Here is an 18,383-nt window from a genome sequence, read left to right as displayed (position 1 = left end):
TTTTTCATTTGATAATAGTATGTGAGATAAATAGACTTTTTTTTTTTTTAAAAAAAAAGTAAAATTAATAAGGTTAGGAGGTATATTATCATTTTGTTACAATGGAATTTTTATGATTATTTGATCAAATTCTTATTAGAGATCTTAAAATGGATCTAAGGTTATGTCTCAAATTAAACGAATGTTTACATCAAAATTGCACTTATTTCCTTTATACGGGGGAGACAGGTGTAATTTAGACGTAACTATAAATACCTTGAACATATTACATTTGGGTCAGCCAGTTGAGCCCATTTTCTGTCTCTCAGAGATCAGAGCGATGCAGAAGGGCTCTGATTCCTCTTCTCTGGTTCATCTAAATATTGGTCAGCTCTCTCTCTCTCTCTATTGGCTCTTTGTAGTTATCGTTTTCGTAACAAAATGAGAACCTTAATTTTCATTTCTTTCTCTTAAACTCTGTTTGGTTGCCAACAAAGTGAAAACTAATAAATCTTCTTTGTTTTAATCTTGTTTGGTCTGTGGTTTACAAAATTGAGAAATAGTTGTATTTTGAAACTATTTCCAATAACTAAACGGAGCACTAGAGTTGTTGGGATTGCAGTTGCTGAAATTTGTGTGCTCTTTTCGCAGGAGGGAAGAAATTTTGCACAACTGTTGATACATTGACTCAGTGCGAGCCCGATTCGATGCTCGCTGCGATGTTTAGCGGTCGCCACACAGTGTGCGAGGACCCCGAAAAGGTAGATATATCATTTGAAATTAGCCTTTCAAATTCTTTTTATGTGCTTGCACTTGAAAGTATGGCTAATTCTTGTTGTTCGTAAGAGAATTATGCCCATTCTTTGCAAGCATAACATGCTAAAGTTTCTTATATGGGAGTTTTTGTGGGAGGTGTGGAAGGTCCTGCAGGTCATGCTCGTTAGATCTCAGCTTATTGCAGAAAACTAATTTAACAGTGGATAATGTCAAGATGAATGCGATTTTAATGTAAAACTTTAAATGCTAGTTATTCAGTGTAAGGTTTATTTATTCAGTGTAAGGTTTACTTTAAATAAGGCGCATTATGGGCGTCTTCGGATGAAATTGCCATTAAGCTTTAATCCAATGTCGATTACTTTTTGTGGCATCAAATATTTAATTTCACATGGAAATTTTTTTTTTTATTTTTTATTTATTTAGTTTGGTGTTGGAGAGGAGGCTTGAGAGCTTGCTGCTATTTGTAGTCTTAGATTTGAAAACAATATTGCTTTAGTCTGCATTTGTAACAGAGCTACCGGAAGTCTTTTTTAAATTGGTAAGTGACATACATACATCCAGTGGGTCTTGAACCACGACTTCACCATCCATTCTATGCCAGTACACCTTTGTCTTTCTCCTGTATATAATTATGTTCAGAGCATTGGGAAATCAGTTGCGTTACCAAAAGTGTGTGGGTTTGCTTTTCCTTCCTTTCTTATCCTTACTTGAACAACCCAGGTAGGTGTGAGATGTAGCAAGATGGTAGGCATGAGTTTATAATTGATTATAAGTTTGAAGTTATACTTCTAAGGAATAGTCTCTAAACCGTGACAATTGCTGTACTTCTAAGAAATAGCCTTAGGTAAGGACACTGTTATGTACATGAAAACAAACCAAGCTTTATCCTCTGCATTAATGCTTGATTGCTTGGATACTGGATAGCTGATTGCTAAGGGCGCCACCAGGGCTTTCCAATTTCTTATCATTTTCGTTTCTTTCTGCTTTTTCCCCCCCTTGTCTATTTGATTGAGAGTAACCTGTTGTTTACACTTACTAGATAGACAAAAATGAGTTCAAACAATTTATGGTTGTGTCATCTCAAAAGTCAAAAGGAGTTTGCTTCTTTACCTGTGTCTGAATTTTTTGTTGATGATGATGATGGTGATGTTAAGTGTACCTACGCTGAAGCTGCAGAGCCTCTGCGGCCTGACACCTTTATCTTTTTATTTTCATTTTTATTCTTTCCTTTTAGCCATTGCAACCAAATATGAGATTATACATTCTTTGTTTTGCTGGTTTAGTTCAATATCTTATAGATACATATAAATACATAAATCTTATTTATATATGTATATATGCATATATACATGCATACACATTTATGTGTGTGTGTTTATATATATATATATATATATATCAAATTTGCAATCCTCCTTAAATTTCTTACTATAAGGCTAATGTCAGTGATTGAAGTGCCTGCAATTAAATTAGTCTATAGCCTCCACGTAATTTTCCAAGCATCTATAGTCTCTCTCTCTTTTTGGTATTGGGGTTGAGGATTTCTGAAATCAAATTCTGTTTTCTCGTTTTTTATTTATTTAATTTTTTTCTAAATATTTTTATCATATTGGATTCTTGCAGGGATATGTTTTTGTTGATAGGGATGGGAAGCATTTTCGGCATATTCTCAATTGGTTGAGGGATGGTGTTGTTCCCACACTAAAAGACTCTGAATATTCAGAGCTTCTTCGGGAAGCAGAATACTATCAGCTACGTGTAAGCCATACTTCTATGTAGTTGGTTTATGTCGCTTGTTTTTTTCTCTGTTTTTCTTTGGTTACCGTACTGGTATTTTTTCAAATTCATTACACTAAGTGCAAAACTTTAAAATCTTTCAGGGACTGATAGATGGAATTAATGCTATTCTAAATAAGAGGAAGGAAGACGATGAGATTAATACGGAATTGACACGACTTGATATCATCAAGTGTATTCAATCTGAGAGAGTCAGATTTCGAGGGGTTAATCTTTCTGGTCTTGATCTTTCAAAACTGGTAACTGTGCCTTTTGCTGTGTACTTGGAATAATTTACTGTTAAAATCACATGCATGTTTCTGCGTCATAGAATTTTGTTAAAGTTTTCTGATGCAATTTTCATTATAATTTTTTTTTTTTTTTTGATAAGTAATGCATTATAAAAACTTTTTTTTTTTTTCTTTATAAAATTTTTTTAATACTACAATTTGGTTAATATGGTTTGATTTAATTGCTGATAAACACTTTGTGGCTGCTTTTTACATTTTTATTACTGCAATTGCTATGGGGCTCACTTATTTATTTTATTTTTTTGGTAAGTAGGTTTTTTGACACCAAGGGGAGGGAGGGGGAAGGGGGATTCAAACTAGTGACTTTCGTTTTATGAGGAAGCTTTATGATTTTGAAATCTAAATCCTGGATATAAATTCTAATCTGCCCCATTGAAACACTGCTATGTGATGGTGAAAGATTCAAGAAAAATATTTATGGGATATTGCTCTATCTGAAACAATTTTTTTGATGCAGGACCTTTCGCTTGTGGATTTCAGCTATGCTTGTCTTAAAAATGTGTTCTTCTCACGTGCAAACCTTCAATGTGCTAAGTTCCGGGTAGGTTTAATTTTAATCCTTTGCATTCTTTTTGTCATGTAAGGTTACCACTATTTTCTACAAGTTATATATTAATGTTCTTGACTGCCTTTGTGCATTTTTATGTGCAAACTTCAATGTGTTATTTTGGGGTAGGTTTAGTTTGGAAGATTTATTGTCCAACCTATCTCTTATGTGTTGAGCATGAAGTTGGGATTCTTTATTTCACCACCTCAACGTTTTTCATTTGCTTATCGCAGGATGTGGATGCTGAGGGCTCCATCTTTCACAATGCTACATTGCGTGAGTAAGAAACTAATGCGGTGCTTTACTGTCCAGATTATAAATTATATAGATGGCCTTCATAAAAATGATTTTATCTTGCCTAGGGAAGGTGTGAATTTAATGGGGCAAATCTTCGAGGAGCCTTATTAGCTGGAGCGAATCTTCAGAGTGCTAATCTACAAGGCAATCTTTTTTCAGCTTTCAACTATAGTACTTCTTTCTTTGATATAATGCATTGAAGTTAGTGACCTGTATTATCATTTTTATTTTGGTTTTGGTTGAGAGCATCTAATGTTACTTATTCTCTTCTAAAAGAATGATGGAGAGTCCCTTTTGAAACAAGTATTCTAAATTATGTATTATTAATTATCAATAATAGAGAATTGCATGTGGGTATGAAGAACATGATAAGAAGATAGGTAAAATCTGATGAACTACCCTTTGCCACTTCAAACTATGGGGTCAGTCGTAATGTTCCTGGTAAGCTTTTGATTTGAGCATTAAACCCTTGTAGAAACTAGTACACTTTGTCTTTAATTACTGACAGTAACTCACTGGTCTTTCTAGCCATGTGGGATAGCGTGGCTTTGCGGCTCATATATGCAATAACTATGAACCAGTAGAAATGACTCATGTTGCGGCCCTCAGGGAAAAGATTTGGTTGCGAGGGCAGTGTGTGGCATGTTCCAAGTCTCACATGTGGTGTCGACTATATTCATCTGCATTTATGAATGGGTATAGGAGTTCCATTTATGACTAGTCTTTTTCTGATATTCTGTAGCCGTGCCTAGTATGTTCTTGGGTCATCACTAATGGTATTAGAGAAGACATTGCAAGAGTATTTTGGGGGGCATATGGTGATTGCCACATTGGGCTTATGCTAGGTCAAGATGGACTAAATAAGTGGGTATGGAGATCTCCAATTATGACTAGCTTTTTTGGGTATCACTTATGCGTCCCAAGGTCGTGATAAATATTATGAGACCTAACCTTGTTATACCAATTGCCTTGAGGCATTGCAGTGTAACAATGGTTTCTTGGACGAGGGTGGTGAGGATTTGCAGCATCTAGTCAAAACAAAGGATGCTAAGGCAATTTGAATTGAAGGTGTTGTGCAGGTGTGTGCTGAATCTTATATCAAGCATGCATTAGGTTGATTAAAGTTGTGTAAAGATGCATGGAGAGTCCAAGTGACTAGTTTTTTTTTGGAATTCGCTCAAATGTGAGTAGCTCATCTTTGAGTCAGGATATATTCCTAATCTCCATTAGGAGTAGACAATGTGAGCGAATTGTTTATTACTTATCTTGCTTCAAATTCTTCATTTTCTCCTCAATTCTTCAAATTGTTTTTTTTTTCCCCTCAAACGCAAACGATGTGAGGGAGGAGAGAGAAGACATTGCCGCCACCCAAAAAAAAAAAAAAAAAATTGACTAAGCACAAATGGTAAATTGTTTGAACATTGCTGCCGCCACCATCAACCACTATTGATTCCCCCCCTCCTTTTAATGTTCCCACTACCATCTATGATGGGAAATCCTAGCCAAGTTGCAAATTGGGAAATGAGGGAAACTGTTAAAGAGGTGATAAATGGTGCTAATGGATAGATGAAGGGCACAATGGACATTTTGAATTGAATGGCACTCTTTAATATTCAAAGATGGGTCTGTAGTCGTGCGAATCTCACATGTTCCAAGAAAATATTAGTTTCAATGTTAATTACAGATGAACTGGCTTTTTGCCACAAAGGTTGAAACTCTAGGGTTGATTGCTTGAATTAAAAGTCCCCCATAGCTTGGAATGTTAAAGTGTAACTTACTACAAATTTATTATATTGGTTTATTTTTATGTTTATCTCATTGGGTATGGAAAACACTAATCATCTAAGTAAATGTAAGATGCAAGAAATTATGTTCCTTTCTCCTTTTTTTTGGCTAAATAAATTGAAGAAGGATAAGAGTGAATGGAGTTTATTAAGTACAATTTTGAGCCCATCTCAAAAGAAGTTATTATTCTGATTTGGCTCCCTGATACAATATGATACTAAAGAAATCATTTTCAGGTAAAAATTGGATCAGAACTTCATATTCTAATTGAGAGTAGTTAGTTGATAAAGAGAGAGATTTGTAAAAATATGGAACTACACTTACCCTCTGAACTACCACCTTATTTGCAATAACAAATTATCATTTATTCTACCAGCCCCTTTCAGTTACCCTCATTTGTTAGGATTTTCTGTTAAACCCTAACGGAGGAAGCAAAATGACAAAAGTACCCCTGCATAAAATAAAAAGTCCAGAAAAAAAAAAAAGAAGCAAAAGCAATAAAAGGACCCATGGCCAGTCCGTGACTCAAATCAATTATTTTATTTTATTTTTTATTTTATCTAAGGGCATAGGTTGTATTTTCATAAAATTTTGTGAGGGTTATAATTGACTTTTTTCATCAAGTGATGCGTTAACCATCTAAATTAATGAAAGGTTTTAATGGTAGGAAATGGGCTGGTAGAATAGCTCTCGACATTGCAATTTTTTGAAGTTTGAAGGGACATTGCAGATAGGGTGGTCATCCCCCGGGGGGGGGTGGTGGGGTTGGGGTTGGGGTGAGTGTAGTTTCTCCTAAAATATATTGTTTGTTTAGAGGAGTAATTCCATCAAAAACGAAATGGAATCCCATGCTTGGAATGACGTGCCATAGTTCTTGTGTTCCATTTCTCCCATTGCTCATAGTTTAATAATGGTTGATTTTTCTATTTAAGCTCAAACAAAATGTTGAGCCATGACATTTTCTATTTTTATCATTAATTAGAGCTTACATTATCTGCGGTGAAATTTCATTCAAATTTAACATTAAATTTTACAGATGCTTGTTTGGTGGATTGTAGTTTCTTTGAAGCAGATCTGCGATCTGCACACCTACAGGTTCAGCATTTCTTAACCTTTAAGCTATCTTGGACTCGGAGTCCTTTGTTTCTTTGTTTCTGGTTTTTTGGGACATTGATTAATGAGCTAGTAACAACAGCGTATCATTTTGGCAATGGCCTTTGTACAAACAAAACCTAACAAAACCTACTAGTCTTCTGAAATTATTGCATGATTAATGTGCTGAGTTTTTGGCTTTACGCCGGAAGACTCTGGTAACAACTACTATTATGTTCTAACAGAAGGGGGGAAAAAGAAGAAGAAGAGCACAACTGCAATATTATTTAAAGTTAGCTAACTATACTAACACATTTCTCTGCTACCTCTTTAAGATTTAAACTTCAATAGTGATTAAGCTTGAGGAACCAAAATTCACTGCATAATCTATTTTTTTGGTTAAGTACTTTCATAGAATAATTAATTTTTGATTTTTTTGTTATATTTGGAGTAAATTTGATTTAAACCTGTTTTCCAAGAAATCGATAAAATATATTGTTGATTGTAAGGAACTAAATCTAGTAAAAACATTGTTTCAACTGTATTTTTGACATATGAACAATGTTTCGGTCCCTTGGGGCTTGTAATTTTGATTAGGATTGGAAGAATATTGTACACTATTTGATATTCTTGTGAGAATTTATATTCATAAAAAATTTTATAAAACAAATTTATTGTATTGTTTTTCTGTTTCAGATATTTATACCAGTGCTCATAAGTCTATGGAGTTAAGACAAATTCGACCTCATCTGCGGTTAAAAAGTTGGAATAACATTTAGCAACTTGAATATCTAGCATGTGATTTATTATAATAGATTGAAAGCAAATGACTTTTAATCTTCACAAGAACATGTAGCTTTGTTTACATAGTGTTTCTTCTGGTTCTAAAGATCTTGTTGGTTTGTGCTTCATTTTTATAGTTTATTCCTTCTTATATGCCACACAGGCACACAGACTCACATCACCCACTTGTAGATATGTGAGTTTTTGTGAAATGTGTATTTTCTATTTTATATGATTTCATGGTTGAACAAGAGTTTCTTCTTTTTTCCCAGTGGAAGGAAAATGTTGATATTTTTGCTTGGTGCTGGAGTATTACTTCTATTTACATTGACCACACGTGTGATTCTTTTTTTAATTTGTATTTTATATTGTTTCATAGTTCAAGGGAGGGTTTATTTTTCATGCTGAGTACTGAAATAATACTCGTTTCCTGATTGGGATGTTCATCCCTTGGGGTTTTCTGCTTCAAAGTTGTCATGACATAATTATTTGTTTACTCATATTTCAGAATGCTGACCTTACTAATGCCAATTTGGAGAATGCTATTCTGGAAGGAGCCAATTTAAAGGTAAATGTTTTGTTTAGCATTGTATTTAGTGTATTGGAAAGAGAGTGCAATGCAAAGGAATTTTGCATTATCAGAGTGGGAATTGTGAGGATTGAAGGCATAAAATTAATTTGAAAATAGTTAGATGTCATTATAAAATGAATTTAAGAAGGCTTACCTAGTAATATTGATGAGGAAAGAATTATTATACCTAAGGTTTTCTTTTTCTAAGGTCTTATCTTTGAGATAACAGGAGTAGGTTAATGGGATGAGAAAAACCATTTCAATTTTCAATTCTCTTATTTATTTATTTTGTAATCTTTTGTTTATGAATGATATTTCTTGTTTGCTGTTTGGCACCAAGGAACTGATTAGCACTTTTCATTTCCATACATTTTAGCAATCAATGATGGTTTGCTTTGTAGTCAAATCTTGATTATGATGCTTTTGTTAAAGTTCATACCGACAATAGTGCCTCAATGAGGTTACCTTTAAGAAATGAATTTTTGGGGGATTCACATACTAAAGCAACCCAACCAAGCTTCCTTCTAGTTGATGCAATATCATTCAGGCTATATTCTGTTTAGATAATGAGATGGGTGAATATTCATAGGTCGTCATTTAAGAATTAGAAGACAATTATAATGGAGATTTTGATGATGCAATTTTTTATTTTTATAAAGATTAATTGATACTTTACTAGTGGAAAGGGTTGTCAATTCTGTGTTTATCCTCGGGTGCTAGCATGTAGTCCTCGGTCATTTGAGATGGGTTTCTTGAATTGGTTCTATATAGAGGCCACTTTTTAGCTTTCAGTGGTAGTAGTAGTAGTACTAGAGAGAGAGAGAGAGAGAGAGAGGGGGGGGGGGGGTTGTGATCTGTTTTACAATGGGGTATCTCGAATGGTGTTTTTGGGTAAAGTGAGTGTTGTTTGGCTATTGGCCACAATGGAGGATTTGGTTCAAGGAAAAGAGTGTGCTGAGTTTATTAAATCGTCAAGGGATGGGAACAAGGCTTTTTTAGCTCAGAGAGGCTCTATTAGGTTTGGCCAATATTTGGTGGTGGGGAATGGTGAGTTTTTTAGTAATACCAGAGGGGAGAGAAGGGAAGGATTGGAGAGTTTGTGCCTTCGAGATGAGAAAGGTGGTTGTTTTGTTGAACTATCCCTCGGTGAGAGGAGCAGAACCTTGTATCCATGGCAGCCCATCGATGTATTGTAGTCAAATGATATGGGTGGCTCTGACTTAATGTCAATGGGAAAGGCGCTGGAGAGTGAGTACTACCAGAAGGTCTTATGTGGAGGTGTTAGATTTGGCGGGGCATACTCAGGGATGCTTGGCACCAATAGTGATGTTAGAGCGAGCGCCGGTTGAGCTTGCATTGAGGAGGTAGTCTAGGACGATATGGGCCCCTTGGGGGCATAATACAACATGCGCTTAATCTCATAGGAGGGCCACACAAGGATCGTTGGGTATTTACATTAGGCCTAAAAGGATATTGCACATGGAAGGAGTGCATCGGAAACCATTCCCTCCTTTCATGTTGCAGTAGGAGTGAGGTGGTGGAACTCAGTGGGGCCTTACGAAATTTGAGAAGTTAGCTAGTGAAAATGAAAGGGTTAGTGGAATGGGTTATTGCAATAGTGGATGAGGGCTGAAAATTTATTGGGCCAGAGGAGGTTAGTAATTTGGAACATGCCGATTTTCTTAAGAAGAAGCCTATGCTTACAGAGAGGGCCCAACTTGCTTTTAATTCTCCTACTATTATTCAAAACCCATCTCTACAGGACAAAGCTTGTCGTGTGGCTAAAAGAAAAAGGGCCATCTCCCCAACAAGTAAAATGATCGTTTCATCTTAAGCCTACTTGTATGTGGGTAATGAAGACATGGGTTGGGGAGGCCTCATCTTCGGGTAAAGATCTGGTTGTGGGAGTGGGCCAAGAGAGTGGAAGTTCATCTGCTGATCCTGGCATGGTTGTAGGTCATGCGGGTCCTAGATCTGCCCAACCCAATGGTCCTTCAGTGGACTTGCCAGCAGCCCTCGATGACTCAGATGCCAATATATGAGATGCACCGAACATTTCAGGGGTCGCAGCTGTTAGGCTTTTTGCTCGCCCTAGGTCTATCGTCCACGGTGGAACTTTTGGATGCTTGCCGCAACAATTTATCTCTGTTAGATTTTGCTGTTGATGAGGCTGCGATGGTCCCCATCAACTTTGAGTTCTCCAATTTGGTCACTAGCGGTAACATTTTCAGGAAATGGAGAATTGCCTTGTCTGTCTCGGCAATGGGTTTTAGTATAGGTGATGTGGATTCTGTTTGCTTGATAAATGGGGATTTAAGGGCTAAGTTAGTTCCTACAACACCAAAGAAGTTCCATGCCCCGAGCCTAGGCTTGTTGCAGTTGTCACAATCCTTCACCGCTCAGAGTGGGGTATTGTTGTTAAAAGGGGGGAAGCGGTTCCCTTTGTTGGATTTTTTTTTTCTTTCCCCCTTGCCATCCTATATTGAGGAGTTGGGGGGTGGGGGTGTAGTGTTAATGTTGATAAGGGGAAAGGTATTGTACTTGTTGAGATTGATGGGTGTGATGTAGGAGGTGTCCTCTCGTCAATGTAACTCAGTCTCGCCAGGATATGGAAGTGTTTTATGGAGGAGGCTACTTTGTTGACCTCTTTCCCTCCATTTGCGAAAGAGAATTGTACAGGGGCAAAGTCATCAGCTTGGGTTTCGTGGAAGGTAAGGAAATCCATCATCATTTGGGGCTATCATGTGAGGGTTTTGAAAAGGAGTTTATGGCCTTGCTTACGACCTTTGAAGTGAGCCACTCCTAGAAGGAATCCACCTCTAGTTCCAAATTGGTTAACAAAGGAAGTAGAGAATTAAAAAAGGTTATCATGTTCCATCAACTATGATTCGAAAGGCAGTAGTTCTAGCTGAGGTAGAGTTAAGCGGAGGGCTATGATCAATTATTTGTGAAGCCTAAGTTGTTATCTTGGAATGTAAGGAGGTTGAATGAAGGTGCCAACGTCTTAGAGTCAAAAGCATGCTTGGGCAATGGAAGGCACTTATTATTTATCTGCAGGAATCTAAATTGGAATTCATTACCAACAATGTTGTGCGTAGTTTGTGGGAGTGTCATCACATAAATTGGTGTTATTCTACTTCAAGAAGTGGCGGTGAAATCTTGCTTATGTCTAATAGGAGAGTGGTGGAGAAAATCGAAGAGTGTGTGAGGGAGTTTACTGTTGCCTGCTCTTTTTGAAATATCAAAGATGGATGGATTCTCTTGGCTTTTGTAGGGATTGTGATAGAAGATATTTATAGGAGGAATTGGCTGGCTTGCTTAGTTGGTGGAACTTGTCAAAGTGCATTGGGGATGATTTTAATGTCACCCGCTTTCCTAGTGAAAGATCGGGTGAAGCTTGTTTTTGTTCCGCTATACTGGATTTTATAGAGTTTATTTTGATTAGGACCTTATGGATATCCCCCTTGAGGTGGGACTTTTTCGTGGTCAAACAACCGGGATACCCTTTCTTGGTATAGAATCGATAGGTTTTGTCTCTCTAGTTCTTGATTGTGGAGGGATTTAGGGTGGTTAAGGTATGAAGGCTTTGTAGGCTGGGTGAAACAATAGTGGTCTTCTGATGACTTTCAAGGCTTCCTCGGTTTCATTTTGGCTTGCAAACTTAAGGCCTTGAAAGCTGACTTAAGATTGTGGAATGACCAAGTGCTTGGTAATGTGGAGAAACCAAAAGTGCTCTTCTTGGATGAATTACAAGCTCTTGATGGTTTGGAGGAAGAGAGCTTTATGTGATGAAGAGAATTGAGGAAGGAAAAAGTGGTTAGTGATCTAGAGAGGGATATTTTGTTAGAGGAGATGAGCTGGAGGCAGAAATCGAGGGTGACAAATGCACGAATTTGTTTTCATTCAGTGGCTAACATGAATAGGAGAAACAACTTCATTGCATTGTTGGTAAATGGCTTAGTTACTTTTGATCATACTGAGATGAGATCGAGGACTACATTGTGCATTTTTATGATAGATTGTTTACTTCACAGTTCAGTTGGAGACCCAAGCTGGCTGGCCTTTCATTTGATTACATTGATGAGGAGGCCACTTGGTTAGAAAGGTTCTTGAGGTGGTGAAAGTTACGAACAAGGATAAGGCATTGGGCTCTGATAGTTTTACTATGGCGTTCTTCCAAGCTTGTCGGGATGTTCTTAAAGTAGACATTATGAGTATATTCCATGTGCTTCATGCCAAAGGAAAAGTTTGAAAGAAGCCTTAAAACCACTTTCATTGCTCTTATTTCAAAGAAAATCAGGCTGTCGATGTTAAGGATTTCCCCCCTACTAGAGTGAGTGATGTTTACAAGATTATTGTCAAAGTTCTAGCCGACAAGTGGAGAATGGTTGTTGAAAAGAATATCTCAAAGCCTTAGAATGCGTTTGTCTTTGGTAAGCAAATCCTGGACTCTGTTCTTATAGATAATGAATGTTTGGATAGTAGGATTAGATTCACTGAGCTAGGTGTGCCTTGCAAATGGATTTCAAGAAGGCTTACAATAATGTCAATTGGAGTTTCTTGTTATAATTGTTGGGGTGCGGTTTTGGGGAGAAATGGTATACTTGGATAGCGCATTGTATTTCCTTGGTGCGTTTTTCTGTTTTGGTGAATGGCTCCCCGTTGGTTTCTTAGTATTTCCCGTGGTCTGAGGCAGGGGAGATTCTTTGTCTCCCTTACTATTTGTTATTGGAGGCTTTAAGCAAAATGCTCTCTATGGGGGTTTCCTTTTAGGTCTTTTGTTTGGGGTCTAGGAATGTTGGTGTACTTAACTACTGTTTGTAGATGCCTTATTTTTTGAGGCAAACCCACATCACCTCTACTCACAGCCTTGTTCTTATACTTTGAAGCTATATCCAGGCTGAAAATTAAAGTAGGTAATGTCGATAATGTTGATAGTCTGGCCAATATTTTGGATTGCGGGGTTCCTTCGTTGCCTTGAAATATCTTGGACCTTCATTGGGAGCTTCTTTTAAGGCCAAATCTATTTGAAATAGTGTTCTTGGGAAGATTGAGCGTCGTTTCGCTAGCTAGAAGAGGATGTACTTGTCTAAAGGTGGTAGGATTACTTTGATCAAGGGCACCCTTTCCAATTTGCTTACGTATTTTATGTCTCTTTTTTCCTCTTCTTGTTTGTGTTGCCAATTGTATAAAGAAGTTACAGCGAGATTTCTTATGGGATGGGCTTGGTGAAGAATTCAAATTGCACCTGGTAAGCTGGTGGTCTAAGGTTTGTTCTCTGGTCTCAGGGTTGGAGGTCCAAAACTTACTTTTGTTCAATCATGCTCTTTTGGGGAAGTGACTTTGGCGCTATCTACATCAGAGTAAGCCCTTATGGAGAGTTGTAGTGGATTCGAAATATGGAAACTTGTGGGGTAAGTGGTGTTCAAATGAGGTTCGTGGGTTGTATAGGGTGAGTGGGGTTATGAAAAAATATTAGGAGGAGTTAGGGTTGTTCTATGGTCATACCAGATTTAAGGTGAGTGATGATTTCAAGATTAGATTCTAGCATGACCTGAGATGGGGATAAGATCCTAAAGATAGGGCTTTCAATTTTTGACAAGATCTGTGAACCCGGCACGAAATTAGTGGGTTAGGGTTGAGGAGGTCTAACTCGTTTAATTAAATGGGTCGGATTAAGGTTGACCTACATATTCTTATACCCATGTCTTAACACGACCTGAATCCGACACGACATTGAGGACTAAATTGTTTTTTACACAACTTGCAAACCTGACACGAGCTCAACACAAAATTAGCAAGTTAGAGTTGAGGGGTGTAACTTGTTTAATTAAGTAGGTTGGGTTAAAGTTGACTTATATAATCATAATTATACTCATGCTACAACACGACCGAGCCCGATACGTGAACAAGAATTGCCATCCCTACCTAAAGCAAGCATTCTTGGATTTTTATAGTATTGCTCGTGTTAAGTATGCTTATGTGGCGGACCACTTGGAGTTGTGTAATAACACTCATCTGTGAAATGTAAGCTTTATCAGAGTTGCACACGATTAGGAGATGGATGTCTTTGCTTCATTCTTCAATTTGTTATATTTCTTTAGATTGAGATGAGGATGTGAAGACAAGTTTTGTTGGGCCACTCCAAGAGAGGGTTGTTCAACGTTAGATCATTCAATAATGTCCTTGTTCCCCATGATAGTACTCCATTTCCCATGGAAGAGTATTTGGCGGAACAAGTTCCCATTGAGAGTGGTGGTTTTTGCTTGGTCGGCCGCCTTAAGAAAAATTCTGACCATTGATAACCTAAGGAAGCATCATGTCTTAGTGATTGCTTGGTATTGTATGTGTAAGAGGATTATGTGGATTATCTTCTACTCCATTGTGAGATTGTTGTGGGCTTGTGGGCTTATGGAATGCTTTCTTCAGCCACATTAGGTTAGCTTGGGTTATGCCAAGATGAGGGGTAGACCTTTTTGCTCGTTGGAGAGGGCTGTGTGGCGATCATCAGAGTGTAACAGTGTGGAAGATGGTTCTGTCTTACTTATTGTGATTTCTTTGAAGGGAAAGAAATGATAGTAGATCTAAAGTCTCTCTTCAATTCTCTTTATCATTGGACAACTACTTTAGGTGATACTGATTTGCCAAATTTTATTGATTTTTTTTTTCTTGTTTTGGCTAGGTGTATTTCTTGTATAATTCTTGTGTATCTGGTCTGCCTCGTTGCGCTTTTTAATAAAATTCCGATTAATTATCAAAAACAATGTTTGTCTTTGTGGTTAAAATGGACCTTTCATGCACAAGGAAATGGAGAATCAAAACACAACTAAAACAGGGAACTGCACTGTACATCAGAGTGGTCTCATTATAGACTGAAGTGCTTAATGAAAGGATAGACTGACATCTTTCTGCTGCTGCTATTTTAGCTTCTTCTTCTTCTTCTTCTTCTTTTTTTTTTTTTTTTTTTTTTTTTCTGAATTGGAGAAGGGGAGCAATTTCAATATTCCATTGGTGGAGATAGGGTGTTTGTGACTAGCTAGATGGTACCATTTCAACTGCACAATTATAGCTCTGTGGTGGGGAATCTATATTTGCACTTCAGGACCTTAGGTTAACATCGATGTTGCAACAGGAACGAATAGAGCCAACTCGTAGATTGGTGTTGACGTGTGCAGCAATGTACATTCGAGATTGGCCTCAAGTATGTGTTGCATTTGGAAGGAGTCGTTGAAGATTAGGGACTCGTAGAGGACAGGCCAGAGTTATTTGTGAGGCATTTGTTTTAGTGGCTTGCAGTGTAGATATGTTAAGAAGGTCCTATTTTGGGGCTTAATCTGTGGTGGGACGTACATTAAAGCAGAACCTTTTTGGGGAGTTATCCTAATGGTATTCCTTCTATTGGCCTGAATGGAGTGTCATTATGCAGTTTATATAGCGTGCACGGCCAGCTTGCTCCTCTTTTGCCTTCTTAAAGAAACACGAAAGGAAAAATGCAAATAGAGATTTGTAAAAGTTGATTTTCTGTGATCTGCCATTGTATTTGGAGCCAATATTGTCATTGTTGTTGCTGTTGTTTCTTTTGTTTTTTTGGTCATTTTGTTTACAGGGTGGGGGTTGAGGGTCTTGTTGCTTCTTTCTATTATTTTATTTGTTTGGCAGTGTATACATGTTTACACGTGCATGTTTTGTGCGATCTAGATTTTGGGATGAAAACATCCTTCATGATATTTTGGATAGTAGTTGCCTTCTGTTTATGTGTATTGATTAATGTAACTGATGATAATCCGCTATGCAAGAGTGAGAAGAGAGGTAGTCACACTACATTTGACAACATTAAGGTTGTCATACTATCAAAAAATTAGAAAGGTAATTTTTTTTTCCCTGTTGATAGTTTGTCTAGCTTTTTATTTGATTCTTTCATATCAACTGCATGTTTCAGGGGGCGAAGTTGAGTAATGCCAACTTAAAGGGTGCAAACCTTCAACGAGCTTATTTACGGCAGGTCAATCTTCGGGATACAGTAAGTGAAGCAAACCAGGGTTAATTTGTGATGAATTGTTTTTAACGTTGTCTATATCTTATCTTAATGCAATTGTTACTGCTGATCGATATTTAGTATATATAGAACTTTATCTGTGTTAGAGCAAAAATCTGTCACGTACGGACTGGGGGTTGCTCTTTACCTGCAAAACCAAGAATGGGTTGTCAATAAGCCTTCAGTCCTGCGACCGGAGGCAATCTGGTGCCGAAGTCAGTGTCCTGATCTTAAGGGGGGAAAGATAATGGAGAGTGAGAAAAAGAGAGCTCCTTCTCTAATTTGAGAATGGTGTCTTGTGAGAGTCTGAGAGCTTACCCGAGGGGGAGAGAAGATAGACCTTATATTTGGTCTCTCAGGGGCCTCTCTTGGGCCTTCTCGAGCTCCAGCAGGATCTGGCCGTATTTTGGGCTTTTCTGGGCGTGATAGTTGGCCTTTTGTTCAATTGGGTCTTGGGCCTTCTGTACTGGATTTTTTTTTTGGATCTATCAATCTGCTCCTAACCTCTTGACCTTAAGCTATGGGAATTTTTATCCTTTGTCTTGGTTATATTAATTAGCAATTCTATATTTATTAATTTTTGCCATAGCATTTGGAAGGTGCAAAACTTGATGGTGCCAACTTGCTCGGAGCGATCAGATGACAAAAGCCGTACGCAGGTGGATGGGTTGTCACTGTCAGTCTCAATGTATAAGCAGCCTATCTGATTATCATCCCTCTTCGTCCTGCCAACACTGGAATCCCTGAACGAAAATATTTGTGCAAATTGTGGATAGTTGCATTCATAATTTATTCACTTAACAGTTGTGAATAGTGTAGCTGTTGCTTGTAATGCTTAGCACAAACCAAGGTAAATGTCTCATTTGCTTCTGTTTATAGCAGAATATGCTTTTACCACATAACACTGCTGTTGTCAAGAATGGCTTTGAAAAGATGCCTCAGTGTTTTGGAACGAGGATGCTGTGGTTTATGGCTAGTGCTCTGTAGTAAAAGGACCAGTTTGAGATACCTAGTTGTTACATAAGAAATACTGCGTATAATTCTAAGTTTTTACTCTCTCATGTGACAGTAAAAAAGTACTATTGAATTTTGATTGGTTAGTATAGTGAAATGCTACATGCACTCCTAAGTGCATACTCCCAAAGTGTACTACTTAACATGACAATGAAAATTACTATTTAATGATTATTTACCTAAAATTCAATGGTGATTTTTACTTGTCACGTTAGGAGTGCACTCGAGAGTGTGGACTTGGGAGTGCATATAGCATTTCTCATTTGTATATGATATATCAATTGTGTTTAGTAGTACCACATCAAGCAGTAAGTACTTAGAAGTACATGTAGCATTGCGAAATAAAATTTTATTTTCATTAAAAACTAAAGAAACTAAGCTTACATTGAATTTGAGCTATACTTACATGAGTTTTCTAGGAAGAATAGCTAAAGTTCTTAATCCTTTTCCGCGTTTGAATAAAAAAAAAAAAAAAAAAGAAGCTAAAGTTCTTTGCCCTTGGGCTTGAGGCTAAAAGGATCCAGGTTGATGGAAGAAATCAACTTCTGGCTTCAGGGCATGTTTCCTAACTGAAGTGCCTTCCATTAGATTTTTATTGGCAGCTTCTTGTCCAAACATCTCTTGAAGATTCGTCAGGCAGGCTTGGCAGTTGGCAGTGCTCTTGCGACAGAGTGGTCATTTCTTCTGCCGGATTTAAATTTTCTACAAATTGAGTTGTAAAAAGTTTTTCAACCCAATCTCTAAAAGTGTTGTGTCCTTTGAGTGAGTGAGAAATCCCTTTCTTTTTTTTTTTTTAATATATTTTTTTTATTAATACTATTAAAAAAGCATGTGAGAAGTATGTAATATTAAAAAAATGTGCATCTTACATGTTTTAAAGTACATTTGTCACTTTTAGAAACTGGGTCAAAAGGTATTTTTTAACAATACAGCTATTAGGATAGGAAATTTATGTCTCGACTTTTATGCTCATACGTGGTATTTAGCAACAAGAAGATCAAAACTCTTTCTAATCAATACAGTTTTGTTCAATCAAAGGATTAGTCATGATGAATTTGTAAAATAAATAATTTTTTTTGGATCATGATCGCATGGCAAGGCAGCTAGCATTGGGACCTGGTTGTTCTCTGAAGGATTTTTACTCTGACAACTTTGACGGGACTGGTGATCATACTAGCCCATAATGATATGGAGGAGATACTAAGCACCATCGGATTTACTTAAGGTTTGCCATGTACTTCATTCCAGACGAGGAAAAGAAGGTGAAGAAGTTTGAGAGGGGTCTGAATACTCGCATCCGGACTATGATGATGTGCTTCGATATCCGTAATTTCTCCCAATTGGTGGATTGGGCTTTGATCTACGAGGAAAGATTGAAGGAGAATGTGATATAGTTCGTAGACCAGAAGAGGAGGG

At 37.3% G+C, this 18,383-nt stretch overlaps 1 protein-coding gene across 1 annotated transcript; it reads left to right on the top strand.

Moving 5' to 3' along the window:
- The first annotated feature begins 294 nt into the window (after positions 1–294).
- Positions 295–17,004, top strand: LOC132192340 (FH protein interacting protein FIP2). Its single transcript, XM_059607647.1, has 11 exons — positions 295–365; positions 631–740; positions 2,380–2,514; positions 2,637–2,792; positions 3,301–3,384; positions 3,624–3,670; positions 3,758–3,831; positions 6,509–6,567; positions 7,856–7,915; positions 15,858–15,938; positions 16,543–17,004. Exons 1-11 carry the CDS (start codon positions 320–322, stop codon positions 16,594–16,596), a joined length of 906 nt encoding a protein of 301 aa, XP_059463630.1. The 5' UTR covers positions 295–319; the 3' UTR covers positions 16,597–17,004.
- The last annotated feature ends 1,379 nt before the right edge of the window (positions 17,005–18,383 follow it).

Source organism: Corylus avellana, chromosome ca9 (assembly GCF_901000735.1).
Source record: "Corylus avellana chromosome ca9, CavTom2PMs-1.0".
NCBI classification, from domain to species: Eukaryota; Viridiplantae; Streptophyta; class Magnoliopsida; order Fagales; family Betulaceae; genus Corylus; species Corylus avellana.
This window is presented reverse-complemented; position numbering and strand designations above follow the sequence as displayed.

Bases quoted from the DNA above. Each gene is read 5' to 3' on its own strand.
- LOC132192340 (XM_059607647.1), top strand. From the start codon at position 320: ATGCAGAAGGGCTCTGATTCCTCTTCTCTGGTTCATCTAAATATTG. The intron at 366-630 runs GTCAGCTCTCTC...CTCTTTTCGCAG, and splicing joins TCTGGTTCATCTAAATATTG to GAGGGAAGAAATTTTGCACA. The intron at 6,568-7,855 runs GTTCAGCATTTC...CTCATATTTCAG, and splicing joins TGCGATCTGCACACCTACAG to AATGCTGACCTTACTAATGC.